The sequence below is a fragment of the Nycticebus coucang genome, chromosome 20 (assembly GCF_027406575.1).
Source record: "Nycticebus coucang isolate mNycCou1 chromosome 20, mNycCou1.pri, whole genome shotgun sequence".
Classification (NCBI taxonomy): Eukaryota; Metazoa; Chordata; class Mammalia; order Primates; family Lorisidae; genus Nycticebus; species Nycticebus coucang.
The window spans coordinates 33,506,782-33,530,587 of record NC_069799.1 but is presented as its reverse complement, the minus strand read 5'-3'; the positions used below and the strand labels follow the sequence as shown (position 1 = coordinate 33,530,587).

Genomic DNA, 23,806 nt, shown 5'->3' with positions numbered 1-23,806 from the left:
CAGGGCTGAGTCAGAAGTGGAACTTTAGTGAGCCTAAGAAGCACCTGGCCCCAGAGGAACACAGCTGAGACAAAAGCAGACGGAGCAACAGCACCAGCCCAGAGAGAAGCAGAAACTGAGAGCTGTGTGCGAACACCAGCCCAGGAAGAGGCAGGAACTAAGAGCTGAGTGTGAGCTCTAACCGTGCCTGCTCCAACACAGAGTGCAGCAGAGACAGAGATCTGGTGCAAGGGCAGTGGCATGGAGCAGGGCTGAGTCACAGTTTCTGTGAACTCATAGAGCACCTGGCCCACAGAAGAATATAGCTGAAACGGAAACACAAATTCTGTGAGAATATAAGTGGCAGCAACATCAATCTGGGGCAGGGCTGGAACTAAGTGCCACAGCTTCCATTAAGCACCCGAGGTTTTCAAGCTTCAGCTCCCCCTACCAGCTGGTGGCAGAGTGCGGTGGTCTGGCCAAGGAGACATAGATCTCCCTGTGATCTCAGGCAGGTGCAAACCTCTGGAGCATCTGCTCATTGGAGGGAACTGGGTCACAGTCCTGTGGGGTTACCAGTGACTGGGTGTGACAGAGGTGTAAGGTGGGGAAAGAAGCATCAATCTTCCTGGAGTAATTTATTTCCTGGGTGGGTACTTCTGATTCCACAGAGCCCCAGAGCAAGTCATATTAGAGCTCACAGCAGACCGCTGCTATCTATCTAGTTGCCAGAGACCGTTTGAACTCTCCCACTTGAGACTGGGTGCTGACTGGGACAAATGATTTGGAATTTGTGACCTGAGACAATCACCCGAGGACTATCCACAGTGGCACTCTGGGTGTAGAGTTGTGAGAAGATTTGATTTTCCTTTTCAAGTTGTTGCCTGTGGGGGACCAGGTGACTTAGTTACTGGTATTTTTCCATAGCTGAGACTTTAACCCAGAGTTACTGATTCACTAGGATTGGACAGAGACCAGCTGAAAACAAGACAGAGCCACTTACTCCCACCACACCAAGCAAGTCCCCAGTGTTGCAGGCCGTAGCACGGTACAGGTCCTTTGCAAAGCTCTAGAAGAAAAGATACAGACACCAGTACCAGCTCATGGGCAAAAGGCTGGTTGATTACTACTCCAGGAGCCCCCAACCCAACTTCACCTTATCTGCTTATCTAGGCAAAAGGTGTAAAATAATCATAGGGTGGAATCCGTGGAAAAACTCCAGCAACATGAATAACCAGAGTAGATCAGCTCCCCCAAGAGAAACATGGTGGAAACACTAGAAGATCCCATTCATAAACAAATAGCTGAGATGTCAGAAATCGAATTTGGAATTTGGATTGCAAATAAGATTAATAGAATTGAGGTAAAGTTGGAATTAGAAATTCAAGGAGCATTTCAAAAGTTGTTTCAAGAATTCAATGAATTCAAACACAAAACCACCAAAGATTTTGACACATTGAGACAGGAACTTGCAGCCCTCAAAGATCTGAGAAATATAGTAGAATCGCTCAGTAACAGAATGGAGGAGACAGAAGAAAGGATTTCTGACACTGAAGACAAACCTTTTGAATGCTACCAAACACTCAAAGAGGAAGAGAAGTGGAGAGCAAAAATGAATCATTCTCTCAGAGAGCACTGGGGTAATTCCAAGAAAACTAATATTTGCCTTGTAGGAATACCTGAAGGCAATGAGGTTGCTTTGAAAGGCCCAGATGCTCTACTCCATGAGATAATCAAGGAGAACTTCCAAACATTCCAAGAGATTCTGAAATTCAGATAGCACAGTTTCAGAACCCCAGCATGACTCAACCCAAATAAGGCATCTCCCAGACACATTATAATTAACTTCACCAAAGTTAATATGAAGGAGAAAATTCTGCAAGCAGTCAGATATAAGAAAACCATAACCTACAAGGGGAAGAACAATAGAATGACTACAGATCTCTCTGCTGAGATCTTTCAATCTAGAAGAGGGTGGTCATTGACTTTTAATCTCCTAAAACAAAATAACTTTCAACCCAGGATCCTGTATCCAGCTAAACTGAGTTTCATTTATGATGGAAAAGTTAAATTCTTTAATGATATTCACATGTTGAAGAAATTTGCTATAACTAAACCAGCTCTCCACGATATTCTCAGACCTATCCTCCATAATGACCAGCATAATCCTCTACCACCAAAGTAAACTCACTCAGAAAATTTTGATCAAATTCCAACTTCCACAGGAGCGAAAGGATTAAAATGTCCACTGGACTTTCAAAAAACTTGATACCCAAAATTCTACCAGGCTTATCAATATTCTCAATTAATGTGAATGTCCTCTAAAGGGCAAAGGTTGGCTGACAGGATACAATAACTCAGGCCAGGTATCTGCTGCTTACAAGAATCTCATCTTACCTTAAAAGATAAATATAGACTCAGAGCGAAGAAAGGTCATCTATTTCAGGCAATATTTTCAGGCAAATGAATTCAGAAATAAGCAAGTGTTGCAATTTTATTCACAGATACAATACACTTTAAACCAACAAGAGTAAAGAAAAATAAGGATGGTCACTTCATATTTGTTAAGGGTAACACTCAAAATGATGAGATTTTAATTATTAACATTTATGCACCCAACCAGAATGTGCCTCAATTTATAAGAGAGACACTAATGGGCAGCACCTGTGGCTCAGTGGGTAAGGTACCAGCCCCCTATACCGAGGGTGGCGGGTTCAAACCCGCCCCAGCCAAACTACAACCAAAAAATAACCGGGTGTTGTGGCGGGCGCCTGTAGTTCCAGCTACTCGGGAGGCTGAGGCAAGAGAATCGCTTAAGCCCAGGAGTTGGAGGTTGCTGTGAGCTGTGTGAGGCCATGGAACTCTACCGAGGGCTATAAAGTGAGATTCTCTCTCTACAAAAAAAAAAAAGAGAGACACTAACAGACATGAGCAACTCGATTTCCTCCAGCACCATAATAGTCAGAGATTTTAAAATTCCTTGGCAGTGTTTGATAAAACCTCCAATAAGAAACTCAGAAAAAGGTGGTGGCTGTGGCTCAAACAGTAGGATGCTGGCCAGAGGTAGCAGGTTCAAACCCAGCCCTGCCCTCCCCCCAAAAAAAAAGAAAGAAAGAAAGAAAAGAATAGAAAGAAAAAAATATCTTTTGGGTAGTGCCTGTGGCTCAAAGGAGTAAGGCACCAGCCGCATACACTAGAGGTGGCAGGTTAAAACTTGGCATCAGCCAAACACTGCAAAAAAAAAAAAAGAAAGAAAGAAACTCAGCAAAGAAATTTTAGACTTAAACTTAGCCATTCCACAATTGGATTTAACAGACATCTACAGAACATGTCATCTTAACAAAATTGAATACACATTTTTTCTCATCAGTCCATGGATTGATCACACCTTGTGTCATAAGTCTAACCTCATCAAATTTAAAAGAATAGAAATTATTCCTTGCATCTTCTTGGACCATCATGGAATAAAAGTCGAACTCGGTAACAACAGAAATTGGCATACTCATACAAAAACATGGAAACTAAATATGCTGAATACATATTTAGCTGAATGCTGAACAACAGCTGGGTCACACACAGGATTAAGAAGAAAATTACCAAACCTTTGTAACAAAATGATAATGAAAACATGAATTACCAGAACCTCTGGGATACCACAAAGGCAGTCTTAAGAGGGAAATTTATAGCACTGCAAGCCTTCCTCAATAGAATGGAAAAAGAGGAAGTTAACAACTTAATGGGATATCTAAAGCAACTGGAAAAAGAAGAAAATTCCAACCCCAAACCCAGCAGAAGAAAAGAAATAACCAAAATTAGAGCAGAATTAAATGAAATTGAAAACAAAAGGATTATACAATAGATCAATAAATCAAAAAGTTGGTGTTTTAAAAAGGTCACTAAAATAGATAAACTTTTGGCTAACCTAACCAGGAGAAAAAGAGTAAAATCATTAATTTCAACAATCAGAAATGGCGAAAACAAAATAACAACAGACTGCTCAGAAATTCAAAAAATCCTTAATGAATATTACAAGAAACTCTATTCTCAGAAATACGAAAATTTGAAGGAAATAGACCAATACTTGGAAGCATGCCACATTCCTAGACTTAGCCAGAATGAAGTGGAAATGTTAAACAGGCCTATATCAAGTTCTGAAATAGCATCGACTATACAAAATCTTCCTAAAAAGAAAAGCCCAGGACCAGATTGGCTTCACATCAGAATTCTACCAAACCTTTAAAGAGGAACTAGTACCTATATTACTTAACCTTTTCCAAAATAGAGAAAAAGAAGAAATACTACGTAACACATTCTATGAAGCAAACATCACCTTGATCCCCAAACCAGGAAAAGACCCAACTAGAAAAGAAAATTATAGACCAATATCACTAATAAATATTGATGCAAAAATATTCAACAAGATTCTAGCAAACAGAATCCAGCAACACATCAAAGAAATTATACACCATGATCAAGGGGTTTTATCCCAGGGTCTTAAGGCAGGTTCATTATATGAAAATCTATAAATATAATTCATCACATAAACAAATTAAAAAACAAAGATCATGTGATTCTCTCAATTGACGCAGAAAAAGCTTTTGATAATATCCAGAATCCTTCATGATCAGAACATTTAAGAAAAAAAATTGGTATAGAAAAGACATTTCTTAAACCAATGGAGGCCATCTACAGCAAACACACAGCCAATATTGCACTGACTGGAGTTAAAATTGAAATCATTTCCACTCAGATCAGGAATCATGCAAGGTTGCCCATTGTCTCCACTGTTTTTTAACAGTGTAATGGAAGTTTTAGCCACCGCAATTAGGCAAGAAAAGGAGATCAAGGGTATCCACATAGGGTCAGAGATCAAACTTTCCCTCTTTGCAGATGATATGATTGTATATCTGGAAAACACCAGGGACTCTACTATAAAACTCTTAGAAGTGATCAAGGAATACAGCAGCATCTCAGGTTACAAAATCAACCCTCATAAATCTGTAGCCTTTACATATACCAACAATAGTCAAGCTGAAAAAACTGTCAAGGACTCTATTCCTTTCACAGTAGTGCCAAAGATGAACTATTTGGGAGTTTACCTAACAAAGTATGTGAAAGATCGCTATAAAGAGAACTAGGAAACTCTAAGAAAAGAAATAGCTGAGGATGGTAACGAATGGAAAAACATACCATACTCATGGCTGGGAAGAATCAACATTGTTAAAATGTCCACACTACTCAAAGCAATGTACAATTTTAATGCAATCCCTATTAAAGCTCCACTGTCATGCTTTAAAGATCTTGAAAAAATAATACTTCGTTTTATATGGAATAGGAAAAAACCTCAAATAGCCAAGACATTATTCAGAAATAAAAACAAAGCACAAGGAATTATGCTATCACATCTCAGATTATACAATAAATCGATAATGATCAAAACTGCATGGTACTGGCACAAAAACAGAGGTGGATGTATGGAACAGAATAGAGAACCAAGAGTTGAACCCAGGTACTTACCATTACTTGATCTTCAATAAGCCAATTAAAAACATTCAGTGGGATGGCCGGCGCCTGTGGCTCAGCGGGTAGGGTGCCGGTCCCATATGCCGGAGGTGGCGGGTTCAAACCCAGCCCCGGCCAAAAAAAAAAAAGACTGTCTCTTAAAAAAAAAAAAAAAATTCAGTGGGGTAAAGATTCCCTATTTAACAAATGGTGCTGGGTGATTTGGCTGGCGACCTGTAGAAGACTGAAACTGGACCCACACCTGTCACCATTAACTATGACAGACTCTCAGTGGATTAAAGATCAAAACTTAAGACATGAAACTTTAAAAATACTAGAAGAACGTGAAGAGAAAACTCTGGAAGAAATCAGCCTGAGAGAATATTTTAAAAGAAAGACCCCCCTGGCCATTTGAAGCAACACCAAAAATATACTACTGGGACCTCATCAAAGTAAAAAGGTTCTGCACAGCCAAGAACACAGGAAGTAAAGCAAGCAGACAGCCCTCTGAATGGGAGAAAATATTTGCAGGTTATGTCTCCAACAAAGATTTAATAACCAGAATCCACAGAGAACTCAAACGTATTAACAAGAAAAGAACAAGTGATCCCATCTCAGGTTGGGCAAGGGACTTGAAGAGAAATTTCTCTGATGAAGACAAGTACATGGCCTATGGACACATGAAAAAATGCTCGTGATCCTTAATCATCAGACAAATGCAAATAATCAAAACCAGTTTGAGATATCATCTAACTCCAGTAAGATTAGCCCACATCACAAAATTCCAGGACCAGAGATGTTGGTGTGGATGTGGAGAAAGGGGAACACTTCTGCACTAGTAGTGGGAATGTAAACTAATACATTCCTTTTGGAAAGTTGTTTGGAGATCATTAGGGATCTAAAAATAGATCTGCCATTTGATCCTTCAATTCCTCTACTAGGTATATATCCAGAAGACCGAAAATCACTTTATCACAAAGGTATTTGCAACAGAATATTTATTGCCGCCCAATTGATAATTGCTAAGTCATGGAAGAAGCCCAAGTGCCCATCGACCCATGAATTAATTAATAAATTGTGGTATATGTACACCAAGGAATACAATGCAGCCTTAAAAAAAAAAAAGATGGTGATGGACAGTGCCTGCAGCATAGTGGGTAAGGCACGGGCCCCATATACCAAGATTGGTGGGTTTGAAGCCAGCTCTGGTCAAATTGCAACAAAAAAATAGCTGGGCATTGTGATAGGCACCTGTAGTCCCAGCTACTCATGAGGCTGAGGCAGAGAATCGCCTGAGCCATGGAGTTGGAGGTTGCTGTGAGCTGTGTGATGCCACGGCCCTCTACCAAGAGTGATAAAGTGAGACTCTGTCTCTACAAAAAAAGAAGATGAATTCTTTACCTCTTTCATGTTTACATGGATGGAGCTGGAACATATTCTTCTTAGCAAAGTATCTCAAGAATGGAAGAAAAAGTATCCAATGTACTCAGCCCTACCATGAAACTAATTTATGGCTTTCATATGAAAGATATAACCCAATGAAGTCCAAGAAGAAGAGGAAAGAGGAGAGGGAGGGGAGAGGACAGGGAGGATTAGTGGAGGGAGAGCAATTAGTGGGACCACACCTACGGTGCATTTTACAAGGGTACATGTTAAATTTACTAAGTGTAGAATATGTCTTAACACAATAACTAAGAAAATGCGGTGAAGGCTATGTTAACCAGTTTGATGAAAGTATTTCAAATGGTATATAAAACCAGCACATTGTACCCCATGATTGCATTAATATACACAGCTATGATTTAATAATATATATATATATAGATCAAACAAAAAGAATACAATGATTACTCTTACTGTGCTTTGAATTTCTTTTGACAATAATTTAATTAATGATCTTCAAAATTAATGATCTCCCGCCCAACAGTGTGCCATAGCACACCAGCTGAAAATCAGTGCTGTACAGGGTTAAATTCAACTTCAAAAAATTTAACAATTTTATTTCCCTTTTAAAGTACCTGTTGAAATATCCAGTTTTATATCCTGTTTAAGAAAGCAATTAAACTTACTCAAAACAACTTTTATATTTTCTTTAAGTTCTAGGTTTATGCTATCAATCTTTCTTCACCAATAGTTAACTGATGAAGAAAAATGTTATGCTGGTTCTCATTAGTTGCTTTATGTTCACTTAATTTTTCAGGGATCTCCAAATGTGAAGTCTCACATTGTTGGTTTACAACCTGTAAATGATACAAATTAAGTTTTCTCATTACAAAAAAACAAATAAACCTGTACTCCCCACTGTTTTGGAGGCATAGGCACAAAAATCACTTGAACCCAGCAGCTTCAGGATGTTCTACATAAGGCTGAGGGCATGGCACTCCAGTATAAGGCAAGAGAGCAAGACTCTGTGTCAATAAGGAAATAAAAAAAAAAAAAAAACAGTACAGAAGTGCCCTTATGTAAGAACAAGAGAAAGAAACCCAGGCTTCTCAGAAATCATTTCCAATCAAAGGGAGATTCCCTATTCACATTGTATTCTTTGGTTTCCTTCTTTAACTTTGGACCTCTGACCAGTGTTAACTGCTTCATTCCCTCCAACCTACCTGGGTGCTTGCCTACTGTCTGGTGTGTCTTCACCTTCCAGGGTTCTTTGCTTTGCTCCAGACATGTGATGAGGTCTGGCTTAGAGACAGCAAGACCTGTTTTATTAGAAAAATAACATGACTCGTACTGGGATTCTCCAACTGGCAATCTAGCATATTGCTAATGCAGAGAAAAGTACATTTTAGAAGATCCTGAAATAATAATATCAAAATAGATGTCCTTTACAGAAACTTTAGAATACTTGAAAAGTATTTAATACTGGAAGATTCTGGTTTTTTTTTTTTTTTTTGGTTTTGTTTTTTGAGACAGAGCCTCACTTTGTTGCCCTTGGTAGAGTGCCAGGGCGTCACACCTCACAGAAGAACTTAGAAGAACCTCTAGCTCTTGTGCTTAGGCAATTCTCTTGCCTCAGCCTCCCAAGTAGCTGGGACTACAGGCACCTGCCACAACGCCTGGCTAGTTTTTTTTTGTTGTTGTTGCAGTTTGGCCAGGGCCAGGTTTGAACCCGCCACCCTCGGTATATGGGGCCAGTGCCATACTCACTGAGCCATAGGCACTGCAGAATACTGGAAGATTCTTGACTTCACTACCCAGTACTACTGAAATAAAATCTGATGCTAGAAATCAGCCCTAAACTTATGGGTACCAATCTATGTCACTAAATTTCTGAAATTACTCTTAACCTAGTTAAGGATATAAATCAGCCACAAAAGAGTAAGATTGATGCCCAAATAAAACATCTCCAATATTTTCTTTTCTATACCAAGATATCCTTAAGGTTTCCTTAGAAACAAGAACGTGATCTACACACAGTCAAAGAAACTGTATAAAACCCTTCTACAAAGAGAGAATATAAACTGCTTAGTATAGACTAGGAACTGTGTATTCAAGGTATCCTCACCTAGGAAGACCAGGTTTCTGTAGTTCTCTAACATGACATCACGATACACATTCTGCTGAGCAGGGTCCAGGCAGGCCCACTCATCCACAGAGAATTCTATAGACACGTCTTTGAATGTCAACAGTCCCTGAAAAACAAGAAGCCACAGGAAGATGGAATTTCACTTTTAGTTAAATGAGTGAAAAGAATTGTTGTTGACTTATATGAGTGACTGGAATTACCTAATAAGTATAGAAGAGATATAGATATATTCCCTCATATGTTGTCTAACACTGAAGAATGGGGACGGCATAACATCCACAAAAAGAGTGTACACAGTAGAAATAAAATGCCACTGATACCACCCTTATTTATCATACAGTATAAATTGTGTGCTTTTTTTGTTTGTTTGTTTTTGAGATAGAATGTTGTTATGTCACCCTCGGTAGAGTGCCATGGCATCACGGCTCACAGCAACCTCAAACTCTCCGGCTTAAGCGATTCTCTTGCTTCAGCCTCCCAAGTAGCTGGAACTACAGGTGCCTGCCACAATGCCCAGCTATCTTTGGTTGCAGTTGTCATTGTTGTTTAGCAGGCCTTGGCCAAGGTCAAACCTGACAGACTTGGTGTATGTGGCCGGCACCCTACTCACTGAGCTATGGGTGCTGAGCCAAGTTGTGCTTTTTATATGAAAATGTCACAATGAGTTAAATGGTACCTCAAATATTTTAACATGTACAAAAAAGAACTGGAGATCTTGATAAAATGCAAATTTTTGTTCTCAAGATATGTGGTGAAAATTCAATTTCTAAAATTTCAACAAGCTCAATGGGAATGCCAATGCTTCTCTTCCATGATAATATTTTCTCAAACATGCAGTAAACTGTAGACACTGGATTTATCTCAGTTGATTTCTGAACCAGTAAACACAGATGACAACCTATACTTTCCAAAGCAAGGTATATGAGAAAGAATATAAGAAGAAAGGGGCACTTCCTCAATAAATATTTTGGTTTCTGCACATTAGTTGATAAATCTCCCCCAAAGTACTTATTAATAATACAGAAAATATACTGAACTCTACAATGGAGTATGTGTCAAAGAACACCGTAACTGAGTGAATAAAGTTAACCTCAACTGTAACAGGACAAATAAGTATCAGGTGCTGATTCACAAACGCAAACACAATATCACTGCTGTGATAGTACTGGCCAGAAAAAGTACATCATATTCTAATAAAAACTAGTTTAAAAAAAAAGTTTTTGGCAAAGTTCAAGGTACAGATATCTGGTATGCTTTCTAATCTCTAATCGTGTCTTTAAATAGTCTTATTTAGCATTCTGGAAAACAAGTCTTTCCCAATTATTCTGGTTTTCAGAACTTTGAGTTACTTTAGGCAGTTAATGCTGTCTTCCGTACAAGTGCATGTGCTTCATCTCATTCTATGTAGAACTGATGGAACTTCCAGATGGAAGCTAAACTGCACATTTTCCCCTTCTTTGCTAATATACAAGGATCCAACCTAATCCACAATAGCAATCTTGGGCATCCACATTTTCCTATTTTCAACAGAGAAAAAAGGAACATTTTCACTATTTCAGGATATAAAGTTAAAGTGAGAATTTTAGGGCAGATGGGAAACTAGGATGGAGAGACTGGAAAGAAGACTGTGCCATATGTAGAGAAGAATTTTTGGAGCATCTTGAGCAGTATAAGAAAAGGGAAAAAGAGTAATTGAAACAAACTCATTAGGCAGGAACATCACAAGTAGAGAAGTAAAGGTCTGCAAATTCTAAGAACATGATAGTGCAGGAGAAAAGTGGGCACAGCCCTGGACCTTGGTCACATTTACCCAAAAAGCAATCATTTTTTTCTCTTCCTTCCCTTGATTTCCTTCTGACATGAGATTATCTTAATAATGTGGCTTCAAAGACATCAGCACAACCTCTTCATCTGCTACAACCACATCCATAGGCAGTGGGACCTCAAAGCAGAGAAAAAATTTCACTGTTTCCTGTTCTTTATCACAGGACAGAGTCAGGAAAAAGGAGGCTCCACATAAAGACCAAAATGTGCATTTCTTATTTCTTGGCCAGCAGTGCCCTCTCCTGCCAGCTATTTCTGCTATAGAAATGGATAAATGGGCCCTGTGACCTCTTTCTGGAAAAAAAATAAACTCCACAGTCTTTAGTGTATCCAAAAACCCTCATGCTTGACATTGGCCTAACCTTAGCATCACATAGGGGCACTTACTTAAAACCACATGGATGACACAACCCAGACTAATAGAATCTGTGGGCAGCCAGAATCACAGATGATGGTATTTCTTCAAACTGGCCATGGAATCTTTGTTTTTGAGACAGAGCCTCAAGCTGTCACCCTGGGTAGAGTGCCATTGCTTTACAGCTCACAGCAAACTCCATCTCCTGCCCTCAAGCAATTCTCTTGCCTCAGCCTCCCAAGTGGCTGGGACTACAGGCACCTGCCACAAAACCTGGCTATTTTTTGGTTGTAGTTGTCATTGTTGTTTGGTAAGCCTGAGCTAGATTCGAACCCACCAACTCAGGTGTATGTGGCTGGTGCCTTTGCTGCTTGAGCTACAGGCACCAAGCTGTGGCCATGGAATCTTAACTGGAAGCCTGGGCTGAGAAACAAATAGGTAAGCATGGCCTCTTAGGGTTGAAGATGCATACAACTTATTTCACATTGTACCCACTCTAAGTATCTGACTCTGCAACAGCAGTAGTTACTCTATCTTCAAGCAAATAATTAGTTTCTTTAACAAACTATTAATGTCCTTGTTTAAGAATTTCAGGAAGATGGCCAGCCGAATGGTTCAAGCCTGTAGTCCAAGCACCTGAGGTAGGTGGATTGCACCAGTTCAGGAGTTCCAGACCAGCAAGAGTGAGATTTGGTCTTTATAAATAGCCAGGTGCCTGTATTCCAAGTTACTGGGAGGCTGAGGCAAGAGGATGGCTTGAGCCCAGGAGCTTGAGGTGCTGTCAGCTGTGATGCCACATCACTCCACAGAGGGTGACAGAGTTATACTGTGTCTCAAAAACAAAATTTCATAAAGGGTTTAAGCCATTAACTATAGAGCCAAGATTACAGAACTTCCCATGAAAGAAAATAGTGAGCAGATAACCTCCATTTCTGCTTTAGTCTAACCAACATCAGCCAGATGACCAGATGGCAAGATAACCACTTCAATGAGACATAGAAACCTACACACAGGAAGCTCCTACACATAGTTTTCCAAGCTCTTTTCTCTTTTCACAACCCTCTGGTCAGCTGAGGAAGATCAGGTGATCTTTGCAATATTAGTAGGCCATCTCCTCATGATGTTCTTCAATAAACTGCTTTTTATTCCACCAACAACTCTTGTATTGTCATTGTGAGTTTTCAAGAGAGAACACTCTACCTTAAGTTTGATTAAAATTTTGCAGGTTTTGGAGAAGCGAGATGGTGGCCAAGTAACAGCTTCCTTGCAACTGCGCATGGTGAGTCTGGGAAGAGAAGACTGCAGGAATTTCAGGCTGGTGGGATCTGCCCAGAAATATCCCTTTGGGAACACAGGGAGTCAGTGGGAGACTTCTGGACCCCATGAGGAGGATAAAAGCAGTGGAGAACTGGCAAGTATTTGCGTGTGTTAGTTTGGTCTAATCCTGTCAGCAGCTGTAAGTACAGTGGCAGTGAGATTGCAAACTGGAAAGGCCTTACCTGTGAGCTGTTTTGTTTTTTTTTTTTTGGACTTGGCACTCGGTTGAACCACCTTGGGAGAACTTGGGCAAGAGTGTGGAGGACTTTAAGTGTTGTCTAGGGCCCCAGACTGAGCCACTGAGAAACGAAGCTAATAGTGTTAGGCTGTGGGCCGCACGGAGCCATTGTGGGAGAATTGCCCCGGCAAGCTCCACCCTCAGAGTCACAGAGCAAGGATCAGGCAGGGAGCAAGTAATCTAGTGACTGAGCAGCCTAAAGGCAGGGACTGAGATGCCTTGCAGCCTTAGCCCTGAGGAGCATAGAGTGAGACCTGTTTTGGCACACTGGGTAAGTGGATAGCCACTTCAGGAGTGATCTGGGCAACAAGTGCTCTCCTGGGAAAGCTTCTGCTTAACCAAGGTTAGCAGTTTAAAGTGCCTTTTAAGCGGGCTGAGAAGAGATTAAGGCTCTCCACCCGTAGGATTGGAGAAATCAGCAGAGGCCTCCATTCTCCATCACGTACAGCTGTATCAGCATTGTGATTAACCCAGACAATATCCAGCAAGATATATATACTTCTTTGTTTTTGTTTTCTAATTTCAACATTTTCCCTATGGATTTATCTTTTCCTTTTTTTCTCTTTCTTTCTTCGTTTCTCTAGTTTAAACACAATTTCCCATTGTTGCCATTTTCAACAATTAGAACTTCATTTTTGCTTGTGTTTCTACCCCTATTATTTGGTTTTCTCCCAATTTTATCATGTAAAGTTTTCGGTTTGCTTCTTTATGTTTGATTTATAGCATTTTTTCCTTTCCTCTCTACTTGGTGGAGGTGGGGTACTGTGTCCAAACAGGCTAGCAAACAACTGCTGACCTGAAGTGAACAACTAAACCCAACACCCCCAGAGGTTGGGGGTTTTTAAGGTTGGGTCAAAGTATCCTACTCTACATCTATATTGCTACTATCTCCCTCTTTCTGTGCCTCTCTTCTTTTTGTCACTATTCCCTTTTACCCACTCCCTCTGATCTTTTTTTTTCTTTCTTTTTTATCTTCTTTCCCTTCAATCTTCTCATCCTTTTGGTCCTGTACCAAAAGGACTCATCAAAACCCTAGTCCAGAAGCACAGCAACTTAAAGAGCAAAAGTAAGTGAAAGGAAAAATAAGGCAAGGAAACAGATAAAAGAAATCACTCATGAGGAAGAATCAGCAGAAAACTCCTACAAACATGAAAAACCAGTCCAGGGCAACCCCCATGAAGGGACTGTGAGGTAGCTACTGCAGAGGATTTCACCTATAAAGAAATGTTAGAAATGACAGAAAGGGAATTTAGAATACAGATGATGAAAACAATGAAGGAAATGATAGAAACGATGAAGGAAACTGCTGATAAAGTGGAAAATAACCAAAAGGAAATCCAACAACAGAATCAAATAAGAGATGAACGATATGAAGAATATACAAAGGATATAGCAGAGCTGAAGGAACTGAAGCAGTCAATTAGGGATCTTAAAGATGCAATAAAAAGTATCAACAATAGACCATGTGGAAGAAAGAATTTCGGAGGTAGAGGACAAAGCTCTTGAAATAACTCAGATAGTTAAAGAGACAGAAAAGAAGAGAGAGAAAGAGGAACGTTCACTGACAGAATTATGGCATTCAAACATATGAGTTATAGGTATCCCAGAAGGGGAAGAAGAATGCCCCAGGGGAATGAAAGCCATATTAGAGAATATTATAAATGAAAATTTCCCAAATATCACAAAAGATTCTGACACACTGCTTTCAGAGGGATATCAGACCCCAGGTCGCCTCAACTCTAAACGAGCTTCTCCAAGACACATTGTGATGAACCTGTCCAAAGTCAAGACAAAAGAAAAGATTCTGCAAGCTACCAGAAGTAAGTGCCATTTGACCTACAGGGGAAAATCCAGCAGGGTGACTGCAGACTTCTCTAATGAAACTTTCCAAGCAGGAAGACAATGATCATCTACCTTTGATCTACTTAAATAGAACAATTCCAGCCCAGAATTCTATACCCTGCTAAGCTAAGCTTTAAAATTGACAGGGAAATCAAATTATTTACTGATATACAAACATTGAAGAAATTCACCACAACAAGACAGGAAATACTTCAACCTGTCCTGCACACTGACCATCACAATGGATCGAGCATAGTAAGAACTCAGAAATTAAAGGACAGAACCTAACTTCCACACTGATGCAAAAGATAAAACTAAGCTATGGACTCTCACAAAATAAGATGAATAGAACATTAGCACGCTTATCAATTACCTCAATAAATGTTAATGGTTTAAATTCCCCCACTGAAATGCATAGATTGGCTGACTGGATTAAAAAACACAAGCCATCCATTTGCTGACTGCAGGAAACACACCTAGCTTCAAAAGACAAATTAAAACTCTGAGTTAAGGGTTGGAAGACAATTTTTCAGCAAATGGAATTCAGAAGAAAAGAGGAATTGCAATCTTATTTTCAGATACATGTGGATTTAAAAGCAACTAAAGTTAAAAAAGACAAAGATTGTCACTTCATATTGGTCAAGAAAAAAATACAAGAAGACCTTTCAATTCTAAATACTTATGCACCCAATTTAAATCCTCCCAGATTCTGGAAACAAACCTTACTCAGTCTGAGCAATAGTATATCCTATAATGCCATAGTAACAGGGGATTTCAACACTCCTCTTACAGAGCTGGACAGATACTCTAAACAGAAATTAAACAAAGATAAAAGGGACTTAAATGAGACCCTAGAAAAACTGTGCTTGATAGATGCATATAGAACACTCCATCCCAAAGATAAAGAATATATATTCTTCTCATTGCCCCATGGAACATTTTCCAAAATTCATCATATCCTAGGCCACAAAACAAACCTCAACAGAATCAAAAGAATTGAAAATTTACCTTGTACCTTTTCAGACCACAAGGCACTAAAGGTGGAACTCTACTCCAACAAAAACGTTCAACCCAACACAAAGGCATAAAATGTTGAATGACAGTTGGGTGCCGGAAGAAATAGAAGAGGAAATCATTAACTTTCTTGAGCATAACAACAATGAAGACACAAGCTAACAAAACTTGTAGGATATTACAAAAGGAGTTCTCAGAGGAAAATTTATCACTTTAGATGCCTACATTCTGAAAACAAAAAGAGAGTGCATCAACAAACTCACAAGTCATCTTACGGAATTGGAAAAAGAAGAACAATCTAGGCCTAAACCCAGCAGAAGAAAAGAAGTATCCGAAATTAAATGAGAGATCAATGAAATTGAAAACAAAAAACATCGTTCAGAAAATTAATGAAACAAGGAGTTGGTTTTTTGAAAAAAAAAGTAAAATAAATAAACTTTTGGCCAGACTAACTAGAAATAGAAAAATAAAATCTCTAGTAACCTCAATCAGAAATGATAAAGGGGAAATTACAACTGATGCCACAGAGATACAAGATACATCTCTAATACTACCAGAAACTCTATGCCCAGAAATTGGACCACGTGAAGGAAATGGATCAATATTTGGAATCACACCCTCTCCCTAGACTTAGCCAGGAAGAAATAGAGCTCCTGAATAGACCAATTTCAAGCACTGAGATTAAAGAAACAATAAAAAATCTTCCAACAAAAAAATGCCCTGGTCCAGATGGCTTCACACCAGAATTCTATCAAACCTTCAAGCTTATTCCCATATTGCAGAAATTATTCCAAAAAATTGAGGAAGAAGGAATCTTCCCAGACACATTCTATGAAGCAAACATCACCCTGATACCAAAACCAGGAAAAGACCCAACTAGCAAGGAGAATTTCAGACCAATTTCACTAATGAATATAGATCCAAACATTTTAAACAAAATTCTAGCCAATAGATTATAGCTTATCATCAGAAAAGTTATACATCATGATCAAGTAGATTTCATCCCAGGGATGTAAGGCTGGTTTAACATACAGAAGTCCATAAATGTTATTCACCATATCAACAGAAGTAAAAACAAAGACCATATGATCCTCTCGATAGATACAGAAAAAGCATTTGATGAAATACAGCATCCTTTTCTAATTAGAACATGGAAGAGTATAGGCATATGTGGCACATTTCTGAAACTGATTGAAGCTATCTAGGACAAACTCACAGCTAATATTTTACTGAATGGAGTAAAACTAAAAGCTTTTCCTCTCAGAACTGCAACTAGACAAGGTTGTCCTCTGTCACCATTACTATTCAATGTAGTGCTGGAAGTTCAAGCCAATACAATTAGGCAAGACAAGGAAATAAAGGGCATCGAAATGGGAGCAGAGGAGGTCAAACTCTCCCTCTTTGTTGATGATATGATCTTATATTTAGAGAACCCCAAAGAGTCAACCGCAAGACTCCTGGAAGTCATAAAAAACACAGTAATGGGTGCCCAGCCGGTGTTGGTGGCATGGAGGGCAAGAGTACATCAGCGGTGCTTTCAGGCTTTGTGTTTGGCACACTCAGCTTCCAGCACCTTAACACGGACTCGGACACAGAAGGTTTTCTTCTTTGGGAAATGAAAGGTGAAGCCATGAATAGCATTACAGATTCTCAAATGGATGACATTGAAGTTGTTTATACAATTGTTTTTGGCTGGGGCCAGGTTTGAACCCACCACCTCTGGTATGTGGGGCCGGCACCCTATTCCTTGAGCCACAGGTGCCACCCTAGCAATAGTAACAATACATGCTATTGTTATGTCACAGGACATTCAGAAATCTATTCCATGCTATTGGCTTTTTAGCTTTTATAATTCTTCAAGTGACGTAAATAAGGAAGCTCTAATGGAAATATTATCAAGTGTCAAAAAGACTTTTTCACAGGGTACCATTAGTGGTTGCCAATCTGGGCATTTCTGAACAAAAGGGTTATAAAACAGTATAAGCACCCTCAATGAATCCCCAACAATAAAAAAAAAAAGAAAAAAAAAAAAACAGTATAAGCTTCCTGTATGCCTTCTGGTTTTAGCCGAGCAGTAAAAATACACAGCTCTGAATTTTTTGAAGATGATGAATCTTTAAAGGAGGTACACAAATAAACAAAATGTATGCTTCATTACAAGAGGAACTAAAGAATGTATGTGAAAAAGGGGAACATAGTGAGCAAGCAGTAGAGAAACTACTAAATCATGTAAACAGATTAAAACAAGAAATTAAAAAAAGAAAACAAGAACAGGCTCAAGCAATAGGAGAGAAGAATGTCCAGAAAGACCCTCAGGAGAACATTTTTCTTTGTCAACCTTTGCAGACCTTTTTTCTGGATTGTGAATTTCTTCATTCATGTGTTATCTCTCTGAAAAGTAGGTATATTTCTAAAAGTAACTGTAACACCAACCACCACCTTAATGTGATAGACAATCTGACCTTAATGGTAGAATACACTGACACTCCTGAAGATAGTCCACCTAGTACACCACAAATAGTTAAGCATAAATGTTTAGACACAGTTGATGGATGGCAATTCAAGAAATCACAGCTGTTAGGAAAAGAAAACAACCCATCTAAAACAGATAGTGATAGTAGTAACTAAGAAAAAGCAACCACAATAAGTAGCCCAGAAACAGATGAAGAGATTGAGAAAATGAAGGGTTAAGAAGAATATCTACAGTTTCCTACATTTTGATCCTTTTAACCCAAAAGATTATTATTGCTATGTTCAGCTACTTGCAGTAATACATAAATACATTCAGATATATTTCTCTGTTTTTACTATATTCAGCTATTCTTAGTAATACATAGATAATTTGTTTTAACTATGTTCACATATTTGCAATAAAACCTAAGTTCTAGTGCATTTGTAAAGTACTTTTAAAAATAATAATGAGATGTTTTTATTTATCAAAACCTTTTTTTCACTTTTTACTAAATTGTTGAGGGAAAAGCTTAAAATAGATGCATTCTTTTAAACTTGTACAGCATTCTTTAGAATTGGAAAGGAGAGACGAACTTATTTTGTCAATGTGAAATCTATAAAGTTTATATGAAAAAATTTTAAAAATACAGTAATGAGGCAGCTTCTGCGGCTCAATGGAGCAGGGCACCGGCACCATATGCCAGAGATGGCAAGTTCAAACCCAACTCAGGCCAAAAACTGCAAAGAAAAAAAAAAAAAAAAACGACAGTAATGCCTTAGAATATAAAATCAATGTCAACAAGTCAGTAGCCTTTGTACACGCCAATAACAGTCAAGATGAGAGGATAATTAAGGACACAACTCCCTCCACCATGACTTCAAAGAAAATGAAATAACCTAGGAATATACTTAACAAAGGAGGTGAAGGACCTCTGTAAAGAAAATTATGAAATCCTCAGAAAGGAAATAGCAGAGGATATTAACAAATGGAAGAACATACCAGGCTCATGGCTGGGAAGAATCAACATTGTTAAAATGTCTATACTTCCCAAAGCAATCTACCTAGTCAATGCCATCGCTATTAAGATACCAACATCATACTTTCAAGATTTGGAAAAAATGATTCTGCATTTTGTATGAAGGCAGAAAAAATCCTGTATAGCTAAGGCAGTTCTTAGTAATAAAAACAAAGCTGGGGGCATCACCCATACCAGATTTTAGGCTGTATTACAAAGCCATAGTGGTCAAGACAGCATGGTACTGACACAAAAATAGAGACATAGACATTTGGAATCGAATAGAAAAGCAGGAAATGAAACTATCATCTTACAACCACCTAATCTTCGAAAAACCAAACAAGAACATATCTTGGGGGAAAAGATTCCCTATTCAATAAATGGTGTTGGGAGAACTAGATGTCCACATGTAAAAGACTGAAACTAGACCCACACCTTTTTCCACTCACAAAAATTGATTTGAGATGGATAAAGCACTTGAATTTAAGGCATGAAACAATAAAAATCCTCAAAGAAAGCATAGGAAAAACACTGGAAGATATCAGCCTGGGGAAAGACTTCATGAAGAAGACTGCTGTGGCAATTCCACACCAACAAAAATAAACAAATGGGACTTAATTCAACTGAAGAGCTTCTGTACAGCTAAGGAGACAAAAACCAAAGCAAAACGACAAACTACACACTTGGAAAGAATATTTGCATATTTTGAATCAGACACAAGCTTAATAACTAGGATCTATAGAGAACTCAAATTAATCCACATAGAAAAGCCAACAATCCCATATATCAATGGGTAAGAGACATCAATAAAATCTTCTCTAAAGAAGACAGACGAATGGCTAACAAACATATGAAAAAATACTCATCATTCCTAATTGTTAGAGAAACGCAAATCAAGACCACCCTGAGATATCATCTAACCCCAGTGAGAAAGGCCCACATCACAAAATCTCAAAACTGCAGATGCTGGCATGGATATGGAAAGAAGGGAACACTTTTACACTGCTGGTGGGATTGCAAACTAATACAACCTTTTTGTAAAGAAGTATGGAGAAACATCAAAGAACTCAGGCTACACCTCCCATTTGATCCTGCAATCCCATTACTGGCCATCTACCCAGAAGGAAAAAAATCCTTTTATCATAAGGACACTTGCACTAGACTGTTTATTGCAACTCAACTTACAATCGCCAAATGAGGAAACACCCTAAATGCCCACCAACCCAGGAACGGATTTACAAGCTGTGGTATATGTACTCTATGGAATACTATTCAGCCATTAAGAAAACGGAGACTTGGCTTGGCGTCTGTGGCTCAAGCAGCTAAGGCACCAGCCACATACACCTGAGCTGGCAGGTTCGAATCCAGACTAGGCCCGCCAAACAATAACCAGCTGCAACCAAATATTAGCCAGGCATTGTGGAAGGCACCTGTAGTCCCAGCTACTTGGGAGGCGGAGGCAGGAGAATCACTTGAGCCCAGGAGTTTGAGGGCCATGGCACTCTACCCAGGGTGACAGCTTGAGGCTCTATCTCAAAAAAAAAAAAAAAAAAAAAAAGAGAGACTTTACAGCCTTTGTATTAACCTGGATGGAAGTGGAACACATTATTCTTAGTAAAGCATCACAAGAGTGGAGAAGTGTGAATCCTATGTACTCAATTTTGATATGAGGACAATGAATGACATGATGGTGGTGGGGAAAGGGGAGAACAGAGAGAGAAAGAAACAGGGAGGGGTGGCAAAAGGAAGAGCAGAGAGAGGGAAGGAGCAAGGGGGTGGGGTCTTGGTGTGTGCCATACCTTTTGGGGGCAAGACACGATTGTAAGAGGGTCTTTACCTAACAAATGCAATCAGTGTAACCTGATTCTTGTACCCTCAATGAATCCCCAACAATAAATTAAAAAAAAAATTTCGTAATACATATAGGAATTATATAATTAAGGATAATAAATTAAAGATAATATTTTGTAGAGGAAAGAATTGAAGAAGAAAGGAAGATAAGGAGCAATAAAGAAATTTCAATACTTGGGGTGTTTTATATCTCAAGCTGTTTAATACATGATGGATGTGCGTAATTATTTGTATTTTGGCATTTCTCTGAAAAATTAAAAATATAAAATATATAGAACATTTTTCATTTAAAAATTCATTAACAGTCATCAATTTAAGAAAAATTGTTTTAAAAATCAGATATGACAAAATTTATTTATGTCACAATAAAACTCTACAGTGTATCTAATAACAGAACTAAAAACGTTTTATCCGCCTTCTCTAGTCTCTTTGCTGTCAAAAAAGTTGTGGTGATGATAGCAGCTGACCATTGTTCCATATCTGAACACTGATGAGGATAAGTTTTGTGTTTTTCTTTATAAAAAAAAAAAAATTGCAGGTTTTGACAGTCTAGGAAGTCTAGGAAGAGCTTCAATCCCCCCCTACTGCTATTATTACTCCTTCTAGAATATGGCAGCACTCAGCTAGAGAAAGCAAACATAGCACAGGGTCCCTCCTTCTGCTCAACACTTTGTAACAACACAAATATCTAGTGTTTAAGGAAGACCTCCAATCACAATTTTGAAACATGGCATAGGGTGGTGCCTGTGGCTCAGTGAGTAGGGCACCGGCCCCATATACCAAGGGTGGCAGGTTCAAACCCAGCCCTGGCCAAACTGCAACAAAACAATAGCCGGGCATCGTGGCAGGCACCTGTAGTCCCAGCTACTCGGGAGCCTGAGGCAAAAGAATTGCCTAAGCCCAGGAGTTGTAGGTTGCTGTGAGCTGTCACACCACGGCACTCTACCAAAGGTGACAAAGTGAGACTCTGTCTTTAAAAAAAAAAAAAAGAAAGAAAGAAAAAAGAAACATGGCATAGTTTGCTGGCACTTTAAAGTTTCCAATGGTCAAAGAAGGCGGGTCCCAAGGAAGGACCTGGACTCAGAATTTGGGCCTGCAGATTTAGGTATGGCACATACAGGGATGCAGCTAGTCACCTGGATACATTCCAAATCATGAAGGACAAATCAAGACTCAGGGTGAAGAGATGGAAAGCAGTATTTCAAGCAAATGGAAATCAGAAGAAAGAAGGGATTGCCATTTTATTTTCAAATACAAGTGGATTTAAAGCAACTAAAGTTACAAAAGGCAAAGATGGACACTTTATATGGTCAAAGGAAAATACAGCAATAAGGCATTTCAATTTTAAATATTTATGCACCCAACATAAATGCTCCCAGATTCTTGAAACAGACCTTGATAGATCTCAGCAACATGATGTCCCATAACACCATAATAGTTGGGGACTTTAACATTCCTCTGACAGGACCAGACAGATTTACTAAACAAAGATACAAAGGAACTAAAGGTAACCCTAGAACAAATGGAATAGACATACACAGAACACACCATTTTGGTTGTTATTGGCATATACAAAGGCTACTGATTTGTATGTAAAGCTAAGAAATGTACATTTTTCTCGTCAGCCCATGGTATGCATGCCAAAATCATCCACATCCTAGAATACAAATCAAACCTCAGCATAATAAAAAGAACAGAAATTATACCTTGTATCTTCTCAGACCACAGGGCATCACTCAAGTCCAACAAAAACATTCATCCCCACACAAATACTTGGAAATTAAACAACCTATGCTGAATGATAGTTGGGTTGAAAAAGACATAAAAAAAGGAAATCGCTGAATTTCTCAAACATAACAGCAATAAAGACGCAAGTTACCAAAACCTGTGGGATACAGCAGAAGCAGTCTTAAGAGGGAAATTTATCACATTAGATTCCTACATTCGAAAAACAGAAAGACACCGCATCAACAAACTCATGAACCAGCTTATGGAATTGGAAAAAAAAGAACAATCTAATCCCAAACCCAGCAGAAGAAAAGAAATACCCAAAATTAAATCAGAGATTAATGAAATTGAAAACAAAAGAAACATCCAGAAAATTAGTGAAACAAAAAGTTGGTCAAATAAATAATAAGATTAATAAACCTTTGGCCAGATTAACTAGAAACAGAAAAGTAAAATCTCTAATAATCTCAATCAGAAATGATGAAGAGGAAATAACAACAGATGCCACAGAGCTACAAGAGATCATCTCTGAGTACTATAAGAAATTATACACCCAGAAATTTGCAATGTAGAAAAAATGAGATCAATACCTGGAATCACACCCTCCCTCCCTAGACTTAATCAAGAGGAAACAGATCCCTTAAACAGACCGATTTCAAGAACTGAGACCTAAGAAACAATAAAACATCTCCCAACATAAAAAAAGCCCTGGTCGAGATGGCTTCACACCAGAATACTATCAAACCTTCAAAGAAGAGCCTATACCCATATTGAAGAAATTATTCAAAAAAATTGAGAAGCAAGGAGTCTTCCCCAACACGTAGTGCTGAAAGTTCTAGCCAATACAATCAGTCGAGAGAAGAAAATAAAGGGCATCCAAATGGATTCAGAGATCAAACTCTTGCTCTTTGCCAATATGATCTTATACTTTGAGAACCCCAAAGACTCAACCACAAGACTCCTGGAAAAGACAAAAAAAAATACAGTGGGTGGCGCCTGTGGCTCAGTGAGTAGGGCGCTGGGCCCATATAAAGAGGGTAGCAGGTTCAAACCCGGCCCCGGCCAAACTGCAACAACAATAAAAAATAGCCAGGTGTTGTAGCGGGCACCTGTAATCCCAGCCACTCGGGATTCTCTGAGGCAAGAGAATCACCTAAGCC

The 23,806-nt window shown here is 38.8% G+C and overlaps 1 protein-coding gene and 1 pseudogene across 2 annotated transcripts in view; one reads left to right on the top strand and one right to left on the bottom strand.

Moving 5' to 3' along the window:
* Window positions 1–23,806, bottom strand: part of LOC128572362 (zinc finger protein 724-like) — a 48,498-nt gene that overhangs the window by 13,821 nt on the left and 10,871 nt on the right. Inside the window, exons 2-3 of one of the 2 annotated variants that reach the window (XM_053572234.1) lie at window positions 8,990–9,116; window positions 8,088–8,183 (exon numbers count right to left, since the gene is read on the bottom strand). In XM_053572234.1, the coding sequence (XP_053428209.1) occupies window positions 8,088–8,183; window positions 8,990–9,116 (223 nt within the window). The remainder of the gene's footprint in view (window positions 1–8,087; window positions 8,184–8,989; window positions 9,117–23,806) is intronic. The other variant, XM_053572236.1, reaches the window with a different exon arrangement.
* On the top strand, window positions 17,108–18,321 carry LOC128572365 (BRCA1-A complex subunit Abraxas 1-like; annotated as a pseudogene).